Below are 16,443 nucleotides of genomic sequence, written 5' to 3'. Positions count from 1 at the left end.
CATTTATTCAAACCCTCCTGAAGCTCAAACGCTGATAGCTGCCGACACAGCAAATCTTCCAGTGTGAATAAGTGATTTTTCAAAAGCAATTTCGACCAATCGTAGACCAATCGACCAATCACGGAGCCGGTGTGGCCCGGGGCGGCTGTTCAGAACTCTCTAGTGTTGGGCGTGGACTCGGGTTATGAGTCATGTCGTATTCTACTTGTCTGTGATTGGTTCTTTTCTGCTCCATCACATGTGGTAAACAGTAGAACTTCCTGGTATTTTCAATCCGCTGATGTTCGACCACTCAGTCATTTTAAATTCACCGCGCTGACCAGCAGACACCGCAGTCTTCACCAAATATGCTTTTCATCGGCACGGCGGGGGGCGCCACCAACTTTTTATTTTTCCCACGCTGCCTCATGTGACGAAGCAATGTTTCTTGGATCAGACTAACGTAGACTTTCTCCTCCTCTTCCTCCTTCGTCTTCATCTCCTCCTCTTCCTCCTCCTTGCAGAAACCTCGGCTAAGGAGGGTCTTCTGTTGTGGTGCCAGAGGAAGACCGCTCCCTACAAGAATGTCAACGTCCAGAACTTCCACATCAGGTAAAACACAAACACACACACACACACACACACACACACACACACTAGGGTTTGACCAATCTGGGTTATTTTTGGATTGAAGCTGCCGGTAGTCAATATTTTGTGCCGATTAATCTGATCATTTTGATGCCAAAATATTCCAAGTATTCACTGTTTCCCTCAGAGTTTTCTCCTTATCAGGGTGGAAAGCCTCTGAAACAGCATCCAGAGCATCATGGGACACTAAAACTCTCCACTGACACTCAGACTGATGAAATCCTTTTAGTGTCAGAGTGACCCACAGCACCTACTCAGTGACAGGGGAGACTCTGGGAGACATTACCGCCTTTTAAATTAAGAATTAATTGATTGAAAACATTATTGGAAAAATTAAATGAGTAATAAAATGTACAAAGGTTTTTCTGTAGCTGTGGTCAGGGAGGAACCTCCATCATATCAGAAGAGACATTTAATAAAAAGCTAATATATCAGTCTAACCCTACCACACACACACACACACACACACACACACCGGAAACAGTCATCCATAAACAGGCACACACAGATGTGACTGTGCAGCACTGTAGTACCACAGCAGGTAGGAAATGGATATTTGTTTATAGATGCAAAACCATTAGCAGATAATGGTTGATGCTTCAAACAAATGTCAACGCTCTCCAGGAATATTGCACTGGAATATAACAGTGTGATTCTGTAGAAAGGACGCCACCTGGTGGAGAAACCAGGGCATGTTTCACTGCTCTCTCTGTCTATCTCTATGAGCCACTTTTACTGTCATACCAGCCAAATATGATGTGTACAGGCTGCAAGTCCTTAAAAAGCCTGAAACAGCCTTAAAATAACTTGAAAAAAGTAAGTAAAGTATTGAAAAAGTTATTTTTCACCATGCATCAACAGGTTTCTTTGCGGTGCCTGTCCACTCTTTACAAGACTATTACAAAACCCAGTTAGCAGTACAATGTCATATCTGCTCTACTAAACACCTTATTTCCCATCAAAATGAATTTCCTGTTGTCCTTTTTCTCATACTGTGCATTTATAATTTCAGAATTTCAGTTGGCTGTGTTCAGTTGGAAATAGGCTAGATTTGACAGCTTTGTTTCTTTACTTTGGTTGCTAAATTGGTCTTAAATCCAATTCATGGGAGCAATAAAAAGCTCTTTAAAAGGTCTTAAATTTGTCTGAAACCTGCAGACACCCTGATGTAGAGTAGAGTAGGATGTTTCAGTGGCGGCTGCTGACTGTGAAAGTGGCCGGTCGAGAAGACAAACTTAGACAAAGTGTACTATTATTTGGCGAGTGGCTTTCCCACCCTGCCTGTGTAGAAATACCTTATTCTCTAATCTCTCTCTCTCTCTCTCTCTCTCTCTCTCTCTCTCTCTCTCTCTCTCTCTCCTCTCACACAGCTGGAAGGACGGTCTTGCCTTCAATGCTCTGATCCACAGACACAGACCTGAGCTCATCGACTACGACAAGCTCAGAAAGGTAAGTGTGCTCCCCTTCCCACACACACACACACACACACACACACACACACACACACACAGAACCCAGGCCGAACCCAGTCCAGGTCCAAAGGGTTTGCTGTAGTATTCGTGAGCCCAAACAACTAAAGCCTGAAATTGTCAGTTGCCTAATTTTCTACTGATAACTTATAGTAAACATATTTTCTTCCAACAATATTATTCCAACAAACCTGAGTCGTTATGTGAGAAACTCCTCGCCATCTGGTCCAGTCGGGTCCCATCTGGCTTGACTATTAAAGTCAGTGTCTAAAATACACACAGAGTAACATCAGTGCCTTTTTTTTTTTTTACTAGAATCCACTGTAGCCCACTGATCCACTGACCCAGTCTCTGTCTGAATCCTAACCTCCACGTTACCTCTGACTCCTAATGTGGCTTAGCGCTCTATTGGCCAGTTGGCTGCCTTCTTACGCTGTGATTGGTTGTTTAGGACGACCCAGTGACCAACCTGAACAACGCCTTCGAGGTCGCTGAGAAGTACCTGGACATCCCCAAGATGTTGGACGCAGAAGGTACGCCTGATGTTCACAAGACTGAGCGTGTGTGTGTGTGTGTGTGTGTGTGTGAATGCTCATGTAGAACCAGTGGCATGTTCATGGTTATTATCATGGTGATTTGTACATATTGAGTGTAAGTGAGTAAACTGGTTAAACGTGTGTCTGAGAGATGAAATATGTGTGTGTGTGTGTAAGTAATATTATGTTATTATGTTTTCCTATTTGAGAGAGATGTTACCATAATCCAATATACTGTTTATATACTGTGTTGAATCACTGGCTATGTTTACATGCACACAATAATGTGACTATTGCCAAACCTGTGAGTAAGGCAATAATCCAATTAAGCCGTTTACATGTTTGCATAATTTGACAACTCCCCGTAATAATCCAATTTACATGAGTCGAGTCCTTCTGTCTAGTATCCAGAGAGAATTGTGGGAATCTGAGTTTTTTTTTTTCTTCCTGCCATGATCCAATTTTTCCACACCAGTTGCAGCCTGATTCTGAACCGCCATCTCGGTCCAGCCCAGTACAGACTAAACCTCCACCTCCAGCTCCACGTAACACTAAGAGCTGGACACTTGACCACAGTTCAAGAAATGCGACATAAGGTGTAAACATGTCCTAACTCAGTGATTCTCAACCTTTTTCCACATCAAAGACCCCTAATTTAGTCCACATTAAAACCACAGACCCCCATTTGATGAGATTTTGTCTCTTGGACCCAAATCAGAGAATATTTTTTTTGTCAGATATGATTTTAGAGAGATAACAGAGAAACTAGGATCAAAGCAGTCATTCTTCTACATTCTCTTAATTGTGTTAACTTCTTGTAAATTAAATAATAGTGAAGTTTAACAATTCATCAATATGCTGCGGACCCCCTGGAACCCCCTCAAGGACCCCCTGGTGGTCCCCGGACCCCATGTTGCAAACCACTGTCCTAACTGCTGTCTGTTAGAATCGGAGGAATAAAACTGAAGTACTCTATATATATATTGTCCTGCGATTATTCGTGCTTCTACTAAGAGCGTGATCGTATTAATATAATCAGAGTATGGTGTTTACATGGATCCTGGCTTACTTGAATTATTGCCTTAATCGCAGTGTAATCACGTTTTTGATGCGAATGTAAACGAGGCCGCTGTCCTGCAGCTCAACATGACTTACAGCAGCAGAGCGATGGAGCCTCCCTCCCTCCTTCCTCCCCTTCCTCCATTAACTTGTTCATCCCTCTCTTCTATCCCCTCTAGTGCTTCAGATTGTAATGCAAATGTACAGTAAACTGTCTTTAGCTGTATGTATTAGGGTTTGACCGATATGGGTTTTTGAAGGCCAATAGTGATATTTTTGTATTGACACTGCAGATAATCGATTTCATATCCTTAAATTTGACCGTTTCATGCCAAAAAATTCCTAGTGTTCGCCGTTTCCCCCTAGAGTTTTCTTCTTGTCAGGGTGGAAAAGCCTCTGAAGCAGCATTCAGACCATCATGGGACACAAAAACTCTCCACTGAAACCCAGAATAATTAAATTATTTTAGTGTCAGCAGCTCTTTAAGGCAGAGTGACCCACCACACTTATTCAATGGTAGGGAAGCTCTGGGATACAGTAGGCGTTTAAACAAATGAATTTACAAAAAAATCAATATTTGTATTATTATTAACTGAAAAATATAAAATGTGCAGAGGAAATCAAATGTCACTGCTGTAGTCAGGAGGAACCTCCATCATATCAGAGGAGGATGACACTGACTGGTTCATATCTGATATTTAATAAAAGGCCAATATCAGCCTGATATTCGGCAAACTGATATATCGGTCTCACCCTAGCATGTTTAGTATGTTTAGCTCCATGTTCCACCTTCTTGTCAGTGTCATTTGTTTTGGAGCATCCCGCCTGGCTGTGAGCAGATAACTTGTTAAATGTGTGTGTTGCCAGGCTGTATAATATCTCAGTGTGTTTTCCTGTGTGTTTTCCTGTCGTATGTCTTGTTCCCTGCATTCTGTGTATAATCTTGTCCTGTGTGTGTGTGTGTGTGTGTGTGTGTGTGTGTTGATAACCCCCGTCTCCCCCTGTAGACATTGTGAACACTGCTCGTCCGGATGAGAAAGCCATAATGACTTATGTGTCCAGTTTCTACCATGCCTTCTCTGGAGCGCAGAAGGTACCCCCTGACCCCTGACCCCTGACCCCTGACCTTTAACCCCCGGACACTAACAACCTCTCCAGCATGGCTTCTCTCTCTCTACAGCGCTGGGCCTCACCAAGAAACCTGGTTGTGTTGGGACAGACACACACACACACACACACATACTGTACACACACACACACGCACACACTTCATCTAACTGTGCTGGTGAAAGCAGTAAATATTCTCATGTAGTGCAGTGTTGTGTAGTATATAAGTTTGCAGGCCTGCAGGTTGTGTTCACGATCGCTGCCCTGTTGACATTTTTTTGGAGCCGGAGTTCTCGCGAACGTTAGAGGAACTTCAAAACTGTTTTTGCTATTCTCTCTTATCTCCATCTTTTACTCTGTTCTCTCCCACGGTCATCTATCTACTCCTCTCCTCTCCTCTCCTCTCCTCTCCTCTCCTTCCATCCTTCCTCTCCTCTCATCTCCTTCCATCCCTCCTCTCCTCTCCTCTCCTCTCCTTCCATCCCTCCTCTCCTCTCCTCCTCTCTCCTCTCCTCTCCTCGTCTCTCCTCTCCTCCTCTCCTCTCCGTCCATCCCTCCTCTCCTCTCCTCCTCTCTCCTCTCCTCTCCTCTCCTCTCCTCTCCTCTCCTTCCATCCCTCCTCTCTTCTCCTCTCCTCCTCTCTCCTCTCCTCCTCTCCTCTCCGTCCATCCCTCCTCTCCTCTCCTCCTCTCTCCTCTCCTCTCCTCTCCTCCTCTCCTCTCCTCTCCTTCCATCCCTCCTCTCCTCTCCTCTCCTCTCCTCTCCTTCCATCCCTCCTCTCCTCTCCTCTCCTCTCCTCTCCTCTCCTCTCCTCTCCCTGTAGGCCTCTGACAGGAAGCCAGTTGATGCGTCTCTTGTTTTTGCTCTTCTTCCTCTAATTAATTTTCGAGCTCATTCAGAACTTGTTTGTGTGCCGCAGTCTCAGGAGAGGTGTGTGTGTGTGTGTGTGTGTGTGAGAGAGAGAGAGATATGGTGTGTGTGACAGTTGGACAGATCTGGGCATGAGTGCGAGGGCGTGTGTGTGCTTGTTCACGCACAACTTGTTCCTGCTCTGGTCCTTGAATTATTCACACAGAATCAGTAGCTACAGAGATAGTTTGTATTCATAGCAAACCTCGGGCTGGTGTAAAAACAAAATCCTACATTTCCAAACTTACTGCTTTTGCCAGCATTACATTTCTCTGCCAGTTCATTTACCAACTTCACACTCCATGAAATCCCACTCACACCAAGCAGTTTATTCACACTCAGGAGCGTTTACTCCTTTAGTTTGGTTCGTCCGGGGAGGTGAGAATGATTTGAATTTGGGTTGCAACAAATAACGGGACGCCTGAAAATGTTCGGTCCTCTTGCTGGTGTGGATCTTTAGGAGTGAGAACATAATCCAAACCAGCTTCAGGGAACAAATCCAAAATGCAAAGTTTTATTGGTTTAAGGAGACACATGTTGACGTCTGATTCCTGTAACTTAAGCTCAGCAGGTTGGACTTGTCTGTACTCTTCTTCTCTGGTGTTCATACCAGGTAAGGAAGCATCAGTCCACACTAGGCTTTCCACAGGCTTTCAGAGTAACTGCTGGCAATCAGATGTCAAATCCGTCTTCTTATACCCATGAAACTTAGCATTTTGGGATCATTTCCTGCAGTTGGTTGGATTGCGTTCTCACTCCTAACAAACCGCACCACAGTTCTCTTGTTAGAGGACTGAGACTCACATTTTCAGACGTCTCAGTGCCGTTATTTGGTGCCATCCGAGTTTAAATGCGTTGTTCTCACCTGGACAAACGAACCGATCTAAAGGAGCGAACCCTCCAGAGGTGAAATAAACCGTTCCAAACTTGCTTGGTGTGAACGCAGCCTGAAATACACCCAAAGTGGTTGGTAATTAGTGTGCGTTTGCGTGTGTTTGTCCCAACCTTGAGCTTGTGGCTCTAACGTCCCCCTTCTCTCTTCAAGAGGACGCTCATCCCCTCTTCCCTCCCCAAATCCTCTCCTCTTCTCCCCCCTCACACCCCACCCCCTGCCACCAGTGGGTGGTGGTATCTGGAGGTTCCTGAAGCTGCGGATCTAAAGAGGGTGTCACTCTCTTCCCTCCAAACTCGCCCCAAAACACTTCGCTCTCACACTCTCTGCTAGGGAGCGAGGACCGCCTCGCTTTGGGTAGCTTTGGCTTCACTCTCTCTCTCTCTCTCTCTCTCTCTCTCTCTGCCACCCTCTCTCTCTCCTGCTGGGTGCTGGGTGATGCGTAGACATCGTGGGCACGCTGAGGCCGGATGAGAAGGCTATAATGACCTATGTATCCTGCTTCTATCACGCCTTCTCTGGCGCTCAGAAGGTGAGCTCTCCATGCCTCAGACTCACAAAACAAAACACACCAGGGTTCCCATCGGTCCTGCGATTTTCCGGAATATCATGGAAGTTTTCGAGGTTTAGTATTCCAGACGGGGAAAGTCAGGGATTTTGATTCTCTGGAGAAGATGGGGAATATCAAGGAATGGGTCGCTTTACAGGAATATGCCAGAACGTAATTTACAACTTGTTGTATAACCTCATTGTATTAGTTGGAGGTTTTTAGCTGTCTTTTTTTTTCACAGCAAGCCTAATTTTAGTGCAACTCAGACTGTTCGCCCCTTTAGAAAAACAACATAAACAAACCGGCAAGGAATTAAATTGTCAGGTCATGGAAGCGCTCCGGCTTAGTTATGGAAAAGTCACTGAATTTAACATCAGAGCGACAGTGGGAACCCTGAAAACAAACAACAGACACTTTCTATTGCTTCTATTTCTATTCTCACCCCTAGAGACTGGACCTTTACAGTGTTTCCCCACAACTGATTTACTGTATGATGTGGACTGATGTTCCCAAACAATAATGGAAAACATAGTGGGGGGAAAAAAACTATTTAAAAGATCACACAGCTAACGTGGATTTGGGAAACCAGGACCTGTTTGGCTTTATAATTATGGGAAACACTGATAAATGTCTCTCTAATTTCTCTCCAGCTATTAACATTTCATCCATAAATGGTTTTCAATGAATTTTGGTGTTTTGAATAGTATTTGTTTTAATATATGACATGATTTAGATATTTGGAATACTTTAAAAAGAGAAGTAAAATGGATAGAGACCAAATAAACTGTGAAATCTTATTATCCAGTAAGTATTTTATCAACTTGATAAAGTGTGTGTACTGTGTTGTTTTTTATTCCAGTGGTTCAGTAGTGTAATATCCTAGGCAGACCCAGTGATTGGGACCACAGCGCTACAGAACCTGTAACTAGCTGTATGGACTGACTCCTGGGTTTTGACAGGAGACGCATGGAGCTTTAAAACACACAGAGTGACACCGGCACATTGAACTAACCACCAGCAGCCCGGAGCATGTTTACCTAACCCGTATGAGGGTTTTGAATACATACATTTTTGTGTTTTTGCACTGTTTTTCAATCATTTAGATTTACTCCAAGTCACTGCTTGCGTGTGTGGGGTGTGTTCACTCAAATTTGGAGAGTTAAGACTCCGGTTTTTGGTCTAACAGTGTTTAAGAAAGGTAGAGGTACTAATGAAAAACTATAGGCACAAATAGACACATAGACTCTCAGTCAAATAGGCACTGGAGCGATTCAGCATCATGCTTGTCTTATTTTGTGACATAAAGGTGTAGTGTCCTGTCTTGAATATTCAGCTACAGTGAATGTTGTCACTAAGCTTTGGGCACAGTGATTTGATGACCCGGTGTTTTAGCCAATCAGTGCGAGCGTTACTGACGGCTCTCCTCCACGATAGGCCGAGACAGCCGCCAATCGTATCTGCAAGGTGCTGGCCGTCAACCAGGAGAATGAACACCTGATGGAGGACTACGAGAAACTGGCCAGTGATGTGAGTACAGCACACACACACACACACACACACACACACACTCTTCTACCTTTACTGATTTCTATTTAGATCCTTGGTATTCTATCTTTTAATTTACTTGACCTTAATATGACAGGTAGTCTGTGTCTCACTGATTCTCAGATTTGAAATGTATAAAAAAGTTGGAAATCATATTTGAAAATTTCCAAATCTCTAAAATTTTGGAAATGCCACTAAAAGGCCTGGAAAGGTCGGGGAAATTTTAATAAATAACGTTTTTAGAAAAAAATATTCAAAGTTGCTGCTGTTATAAAATGCAACAAGCATTGTTACAAACTTTTGAAATGCAAAATAAGATTAATTCTGTATTGCAGTGTTTCTGTTCTTTACTTTTTTATTCGATTAAACAAGTACATTTTATTGAGACACATGGATTTGGAAATAAATAGTTAACTAGTAACTAGTTGCACAGCTGTTTTTTAGTTTTTTAGTTAGGTTGTACAACGTGTAGTAGAAAGTTGGGCCAACTTGAACCAGCATGTGAAACGAATGGACCCAACTTAACTCACTGAATCAGAAAAGTTTGTGAAGTTTGTGCTTAATCAAAAACCTGAGTAAACTGAAAAAGGCTGTGCAACTAGTTACTAAGATCTTGAGTTGGACCACTTTCATCATTTTCACAGCCTGGAAAGAGCATGAAATTGTGCAATGCAGAAAGTGTAGGAGTCTTGTTCTGTGGTTTCTATGGATCACAACCTGGTTACTTTCCTAACTCGTCTTCCTCCTCCTCCTCCTGCCTGTCTGCAGCTGCTGGAGTGGATCCGTCGGACCATCCCCTGGCTGGAGAACCGAGCCCCGGAGAAGACCATGGCTGAGATGCAGCAGAAACTGGAGGACTTCAGAGACTACCGCCGCGTCCACAAACCACCCAAGGTTCATAAGAGCTTCATAACGCTTTCTGCTGCCAAAAAAATATTCAGGACAATGGTTGTTTGCTTTTTCAGTGGGATATCAAGGCAAGATCATAGCGGGAATTATCAGTGTGTGTGAAACAATCCCCTAGCTAACCCTGGACTTTTACATCGACTTGTTTTTGTCATTTTAAGTGCTGAATAACAGATTTTGTCCCATGTTGAATCTGTCCACTAACGCTGTGAACCGCCTTCAGGTCCAGGAGAAGTGTCAGCTGGAGATCAACTTCAACACCCTGCAGACGAAACTGAGACTGAGCAACAGACCTGCCTTCATGCCCTCCGAGGGACGCATGGTGTCTGTGAGTACTCCGCATGTGTCAGTCGCTTGAAGCCTTCAGACGAAGAATCAAACAAGTCCAAGTACAGGGAACCTCCAGATCTGAAGAGCATCTGTTGGGACGATTGCGTGCATTATGTATTGAAGACAGTAGAGTTTGTTTACTTGGAGAACATTCACACTCCAAATGAATTTGATTTGCATGTTGTGGATTTATGTGGTTCTCTGTCTGAAGGCTTCATTTATCCATATCCACATAGATAAACAGCAGACTAGACCTAGACTTACAGTAATGGCGTTGATGATACACTACTTGCACTTATACTGTAGAAAGGATGATCTTTGATAACTCTCTTCTTCATATAGATTCTTCATCACACTTGGAGCTGTTTTTATGTAAAATACTCCTTATCGGCCCATATAACAAATTGGGGCTGCAACATCTCTCCTAACTGAGATGCTGTAGATTTGCTCTATTTGTCCAAATGAAATTCTGGTGTCAGATTTGGTCACTGGCAGGAAATCAACTCAGCGCATCAACTCGGCAGCACACGGGAACTGGCGAATTGAAACTGGAAAATGCACTTTTAATGAGCACCTTCAAAATAAAACTACAAAGTATCAATTTATGTCAAAGGAAGATATTTTCACTTTTTGGCTGGACCGCAACAGCGGGGCCAGCCCTATAAACACGAATGTCTGTCACTGACTGACTGACTGAGTGACTGACTGAGTGACTGACTGACTGACTGAGTGACTGACTGACTGACTGACTGAGTGACTGAGTGAGTGAGTGAGTGACTGACTGACTGAGTGACTGACTGACTGACTGAGTGACTGACTGACTGACTGACTGACTGAGTGACTGAGTGAGTGACTGAGTGAGTGACTGACTGACTGAGTGACTGACTGACTGACTGAGTGACTGAGTGAGTGACTGAGTGAGTGACTGACTGAGTGACTGAGTGACTGAGTGACTGAGTGACTGACTGAGTGACTGAGTGACTGAGTGAGTGACTGACTGAGTGAGTGACTGAGTGAGTGACTGAGTGACTGAGTGACTGAGTGACTGAGTGACTGACTGAGTGACTGACTGAGTGACTGAGTGACTGACTGAGTGACTGAGTGACTGACTGAGTGACTGAGTGACTGAGTGACTGAGTGATGAAGTTACACCATTGGTCGGCCGTGGCACATCATAGGATCACAGAGCCAGAAATTTTCGTTTTCTCCGCCATCTTGTTTCTCCGCTTCTCCCACACAGTAAGCAGGCTGACCAATATCATGCATGTAAGCTGAAGCTAACTGAAGCTAAAGTAGAATCTATACAATTATATCATGTCGGCGTTTATTTCGATGCGCGAGCTGAGTCCACCTGACAGCGCTCTGTTCTGTCGGCGGAGAGAGAGACACAGACAAGCATGGAGGTTTTGGCGCGCCGAGGGCTTACCGCCAACGCTTCCCGGAGTTTCCCGGGGGCACGGTTCCGGCCGGTGCCGATAGCCGGGCGCCGATTTGTTCCCGGTGATCCGGCCGAGATTTCGGCGGGGGTCCCGATGCCGACGCGTCACCGGGTGTCTGGCGAACTGCGTTTTCGGCACCGATGGGTACCAGAGCGACCGGGGCTCGGGTCGGGAGGATCAATGCGGGCCGTGGGCGCGGTGGCGAGGACAGCGGCGGAGAGAGGAGACGGACACGGTCCAGCCATATACTAGGTTTTGACCTAGTCTTATTGTTGAAATCTTTAGATCTTTCTCCTCTCTTGTCCTTTTAGTTTCCTCTGGTATATTATAGCGATCACAGACCGGCTGTATTGAAGTCCTCAAAATTCAAACCGTTACCTCTTGCTGCCATTTGGTGCCGCCAATGTACAAAAATTGCATACAGGACCTTTGAGTAGAATTTCTTATGCCTCCAAAGATAACAGAATACGTTATGAGTTTCTCACCGTACAATTTATACTTAATTTATACTTTTACCCAAAGAGTCTTACAGTACCAAGAGTGCATACATTTTAAGTACGGGTGACCCCAGTGGGAAAGAAACCCCTGGCCCCCTGACGGTGTTAGTGCCACACTCTTCCTGGTCGGTGACGGCTGCCGTCTGGTCCGCAGGACATCAACGGGGCGTGGCACACCCTGGAGGGAGCAGAGAAGGGCTACGAGGAGTGGCTGCTGAACGAGATCAGACGTCTGGAGAGACTGGATCACCTGGCCGAGAAGTTCCGCCAGAAGGCCGCCATCCACGAGTCCTGGACCGACGGTACGGGAGTGCTTCAACACACACACACACACACACTTACACTCAGTGAACGACATATTACAGTCACCTTCCTGATGTAGAGGTGTATCCCCTTTTACACAATCCATGTCTCAGGCTAAATCCTTCCTTATCCTCTCTCTTCCCAATCATCCACATCTCTTCCTTTGTGACTGAAGTGGATTTAATAGGTAAAATCAATAATAAGGGATCATAACTTTCACCTGGATTCACCTGCTCAGTCTCCTTCATGGAAAGAGCAGCTGATGCTAATATTTTGCACATGCAATTATATAAATACATGGATTTAACATTAAATAGATGAATTTGAAGCAAAAGAGTAGACTTAGAATTATTTGTTCATTGGCGGTTTTCACTCACATTGATGACTATAAACATACATGCGTAAACACCTGCATGCATATATTCATACATATAAACACATGTACATAAACTTGCATGTATCGCGAAGGATCTTGAGGCAGAGTCAATAAGGAGCCATCAATGCAACTGCTATTGGTATTGCTCATCTACATTGTTGTATGTTGCTTTCCTGCAGCTTTTATTAGGAGATTTTTTTCATCTCAGTGGGACTGTCTGGTTAAGTAAAGGTTAAATCGAATGAATAAATGAATTTTTCTCTACGTGCCTGCAGGTAAGGAGGCCATGCTGACCCAGAAAGACTATGAGACGGCCTCTCTGTCGGAGGTCAAGGCGTTGCTACGGAAACACGAGGCCTTTGAGAGCGACCTGGCGGCCCATCAGGACCGAGTGGAGCAGATCGCCGCTATCGCACAGGAGCTCAAGTAAGGATGGAGGGAGGGAGGAGGGGAGGAGTGAAGCAATCTGCCAACAAACGGTGGAAGAAATAATAATACTTGTGGTAGTAGTAGTAGTAGTAGCAGCAACAGTAGTAGTAGTAGTCATAATGATGTTAATAATAATGACGATAAACTTAATTTGCATGGCGTAAGTGCTTTGCTGATAGTGGATTAGCAGTTGAAAACATTGATTTAAAAAAAAAAGAAAGAAGGGGAATTCAATAAAAGAGTATACTAGAGAGAGAAGTTCTGTCTCAGGTATAAACTCTGACCCTTTCTTTCCTGTGTGTGTGTGTGTGTGTGTGTGTGTGTGTGTGTGTGTGTGTTTCACAGTGAGCTGGACTACTACGACTCTCCCAGCGTCAACGCTCGCTGTCAGAAGATCTGTGACCAGTGGGACGCCCTGGGCTCCCTCACCCAGAGCCGCAGGGAGTCACTGGAGGTACAGCTCCGGTTTTTATTTTAATTTTGAGACTGAAAGACTAAGGCTCGCTCTCCTTACGGTGGTTTTCTATCTGTTAACGCGCAAAATCTGGGAATATCTGCTGATATTGGAATTGGGGGAATGAAGCACCTCATTACTGTGTCGCAACATTTTCACGATTACTCTGATTAGCCCAGGGGCGGAGCTGCATTGTTTGTTTGTTCGTTTGTCCATCTGTCAGGCTCCATATCTCAGGCTCCACAGATTGGATTTTGATGAAATTTGGGGAAATGATGCACCTCATTACTGTGTTGCAACATGTTCAGAATTACACTGATTGGCCCAAGCAGAGCACTGCAATTAAAGGGCAATACAACACAACAACATGTTTACTGTTGCCTTGTGAATCTCAGAAGCTCTTCCACAATGTCACACCATCCTAATTATCTTCTATCACCCTAAACATCTTTTTTTTTTTAACCTCTTCTTTCTGTCCATTCATGTCGCATACAGACATGAAATATGAAAAGTAAAAAGCATTGCACAGAGAGATGAAATGTACAGATCACACATTGGGACCAGGTCAATATATCTGTTATTGATATTAACATCAACATTTGCCTTTCACAGATTTATTGAGATTGGCAAAAACTACATGTCTTTTTATATATTATGAGCTGGAACATTTGCCAAAGGCCTTGTGTGAATATGACATTATGAAAAAGATTATGCCAAACAGTTGACTATTTCTGTGTTCAAGAGATCTATGATCAAATATAAACATCCACACACACATTTTTACTTTTTTTTGTAATGCTATAAAGTGCCTGTTGATAAATCCGGATACACCACTATCTCCCTGTTCCCCTGCCAACAGAGGACAGAGAAGCAGCTGGAGTCGATAGATGAGCTGTACCTGGAGTACGCCAAGAGGGCGGCGCCCTTCAACAACTGGATGGAGGGAGCTATGGAGGACCTGCAGGACATGTTCATCGTCCACAACATCGAGGAGATCCAGGTACCAGGAAACTGACCCAGGGTTTCTAGAGAGAAGGAACAGTTAAAGTTATGTTTGGTCCAGATACGCAGGACGCATGGAAGAAATCAAACTATATAAAAGAGAAGGATAGGGACACATTCTGAGTCAGTCCAACATGTTGAGGAGATCCTGGTACTAAAAACCCAAATCAAACTAGAGAAGAGAAGAAGAGATCATGTTTGAAGTATACAACTAAACAAATCAACATTTATTTCTACAAACAAGAAGGACAAGGTAGAGAAAAGAGACTAGCATGGACTAATGATAGACAAATGGTCAAATGAGTTGGACTTCATTCCTTAACATTATTGTCAAAGGTAAAACCAAACATGTCACTGTATACCTAACACCTCTCCCCCCCCCCGCCCCGCCCCCCCCCCCACCCAGGGTCTGATCACAGCCCATGAGCAGTTCAAGTCCACCCTGCCGGACGCCAACAAGGAGCGGGAGGCCATCCAGGCCATCCAGGCCGAGGTGCAGAAGATCGCCCAGTACAACGGCATCAAGCTGAGCGGAACCAACCCCTACACCGCCATCACACCCGAGAGCATCGACAGCAAGTGGGACCAGGTGGGCTATATGCTTCCAAGTGTTAGAAGGGGGTTTTGTTTTGGTTTCTGTTTTCCTTTGTTACCTCCCTGAACTTGTGTTTACATTCTGTTTCGCATATTTAGCCCATTTCTTCCCTCAGTTTTCTTGTTTTTGGTCTCGTCAGTCTGAAATGCCGCCACTGGGTGTGTTTCATCACTTGAAAGCACCTCTATTGATAGTTTTCCAACTCTGTCTCCACCTGGTGGTTTCATTGTGTAGGTGCAGCTTTAACTTTCTATTACAATAGTGAATTATTATACTGATGTGTGTGTGTGTGTGTGTGTGTGTGTGTGTGTGTGTGCAGGCGCAGCAGCTGGTGCCGCAGCGTGACCAGGCCCTGCAGGAGGAGCTGTCCAAGCAGCAGTCCAACGACCATCTGAGACGCAAGTTCGCCACCCAGGCCAACATCATCGGGCCCTGGATACAGACCAAGATGGAGGTAAAGGACGGGAAGAAGCTGTTCATCTGTGATCAGCTGCAGTTTGTCACAGCTGTCAGGACAACATCATAAGACAAAGAGGTCACATAGGGAAGAGAGTCAACGGGAATTAGGAATTAGAATTAACATAGCCTTGGGAATGGGAATGCTTTTATCCATGCTTGTAGTTCAGGGTGTGTTGGGGTTCCAGATATGTAAATTTCTTATTTCCCCGCCATCCACCTGATGCATATTTATGAGCAGCACGTTTTGGACCAGACAGAGGAATCATAGTCCTTGTCACCCTGTACACTCACTGCCTCACTCATGAATATTCATGAGAATACCAGTAGACGAAGGGGACTGATTATCACACAGTGCAGACCCACCTCCCTGCAGCCAGAGGAGCCTCGAGTCAGACATCAGACCTCTTGGCCCTGGATTCAGGCCAAAACGGGGCAAATACACTTGGAGCAAAAAACCAAATTGTGGCATTTTAATATTGAATTTAGAAACAGTCTGTTGCACATGAGCAGTTTTCGGAGCGGTGCAGGTGTAGCTCATCACTGCCCACTGACACACTCGCCCTTGGCCTTTTTTGACCCACAAACCCTCTGCTCCTCAGCACCATGTGGCCGCTAACATTTAATATGCACAGCTCAAATGGCAGAATGGGGCCGTCTCAACCAAGGAGTGAGGTCAAGCATGTTAACACCAGACAGAACTAAAGCAAGTAAAATAATTGTGGCCTACAAAGTTGGTTGGAGTCAGCTGTGAGCAAGTTCTGTCTTCTAAGACTGATTTTGATTTATTTAAGTGTCATGCAATATTTAAGTTCCCAGCCACCACGGGCTTACCAGACACTACAGTACATCACATTACATCACAGAGATGCGTCCAACATGGCGACCCATTCAATCAACAAACCAAGTTTTACATCCATATGATTACAATATTTGCACATACTTAAGGGTACAAAATACTT

At 44.5% G+C, this 16,443-nt stretch overlaps 1 protein-coding gene across 1 annotated transcript in view; it reads left to right on the top strand.

The window, feature by feature from the left end:
• actn4 (actinin, alpha 4) overlaps positions 1 to 16,443 on the top strand; it is an 81,265-nt gene that overhangs the window by 54,969 nt on the left and 9,853 nt on the right. Inside the window, exons 5-17 of the mRNA XM_071925167.2 lie at positions 504 to 591; positions 1,998 to 2,076; positions 2,548 to 2,629; positions 4,699 to 4,784; positions 8,584 to 8,676; positions 9,463 to 9,588; positions 9,824 to 9,928; positions 12,021 to 12,168; positions 12,821 to 12,971; positions 13,320 to 13,428; positions 14,288 to 14,428; positions 14,837 to 15,019; positions 15,345 to 15,479. Coding sequence (XP_071781268.2) covers positions 504 to 591; positions 1,998 to 2,076; positions 2,548 to 2,629; positions 4,699 to 4,784; positions 8,584 to 8,676; positions 9,463 to 9,588; positions 9,824 to 9,928; positions 12,021 to 12,168; positions 12,821 to 12,971; positions 13,320 to 13,428; positions 14,288 to 14,428; positions 14,837 to 15,019; positions 15,345 to 15,479 — 1,526 coding nt within the window. The remainder of the gene's footprint in view (positions 1 to 503; positions 592 to 1,997; positions 2,077 to 2,547; positions 2,630 to 4,698; positions 4,785 to 8,583; positions 8,677 to 9,462; positions 9,589 to 9,823; positions 9,929 to 12,020; positions 12,169 to 12,820; positions 12,972 to 13,319; positions 13,429 to 14,287; positions 14,429 to 14,836; positions 15,020 to 15,344; positions 15,480 to 16,443) is intronic.

Source organism: Centroberyx gerrardi, chromosome 6 (assembly GCF_048128805.1).
Source record: "Centroberyx gerrardi isolate f3 chromosome 6, fCenGer3.hap1.cur.20231027, whole genome shotgun sequence".
Taxonomy (NCBI): domain Eukaryota; kingdom Metazoa; phylum Chordata; class Actinopteri; order Beryciformes; family Berycidae; genus Centroberyx; species Centroberyx gerrardi.
The sequence above is the reverse complement of the archived record's forward strand: the minus strand, read 5'-3'. Positions and strand labels throughout refer to the sequence as shown.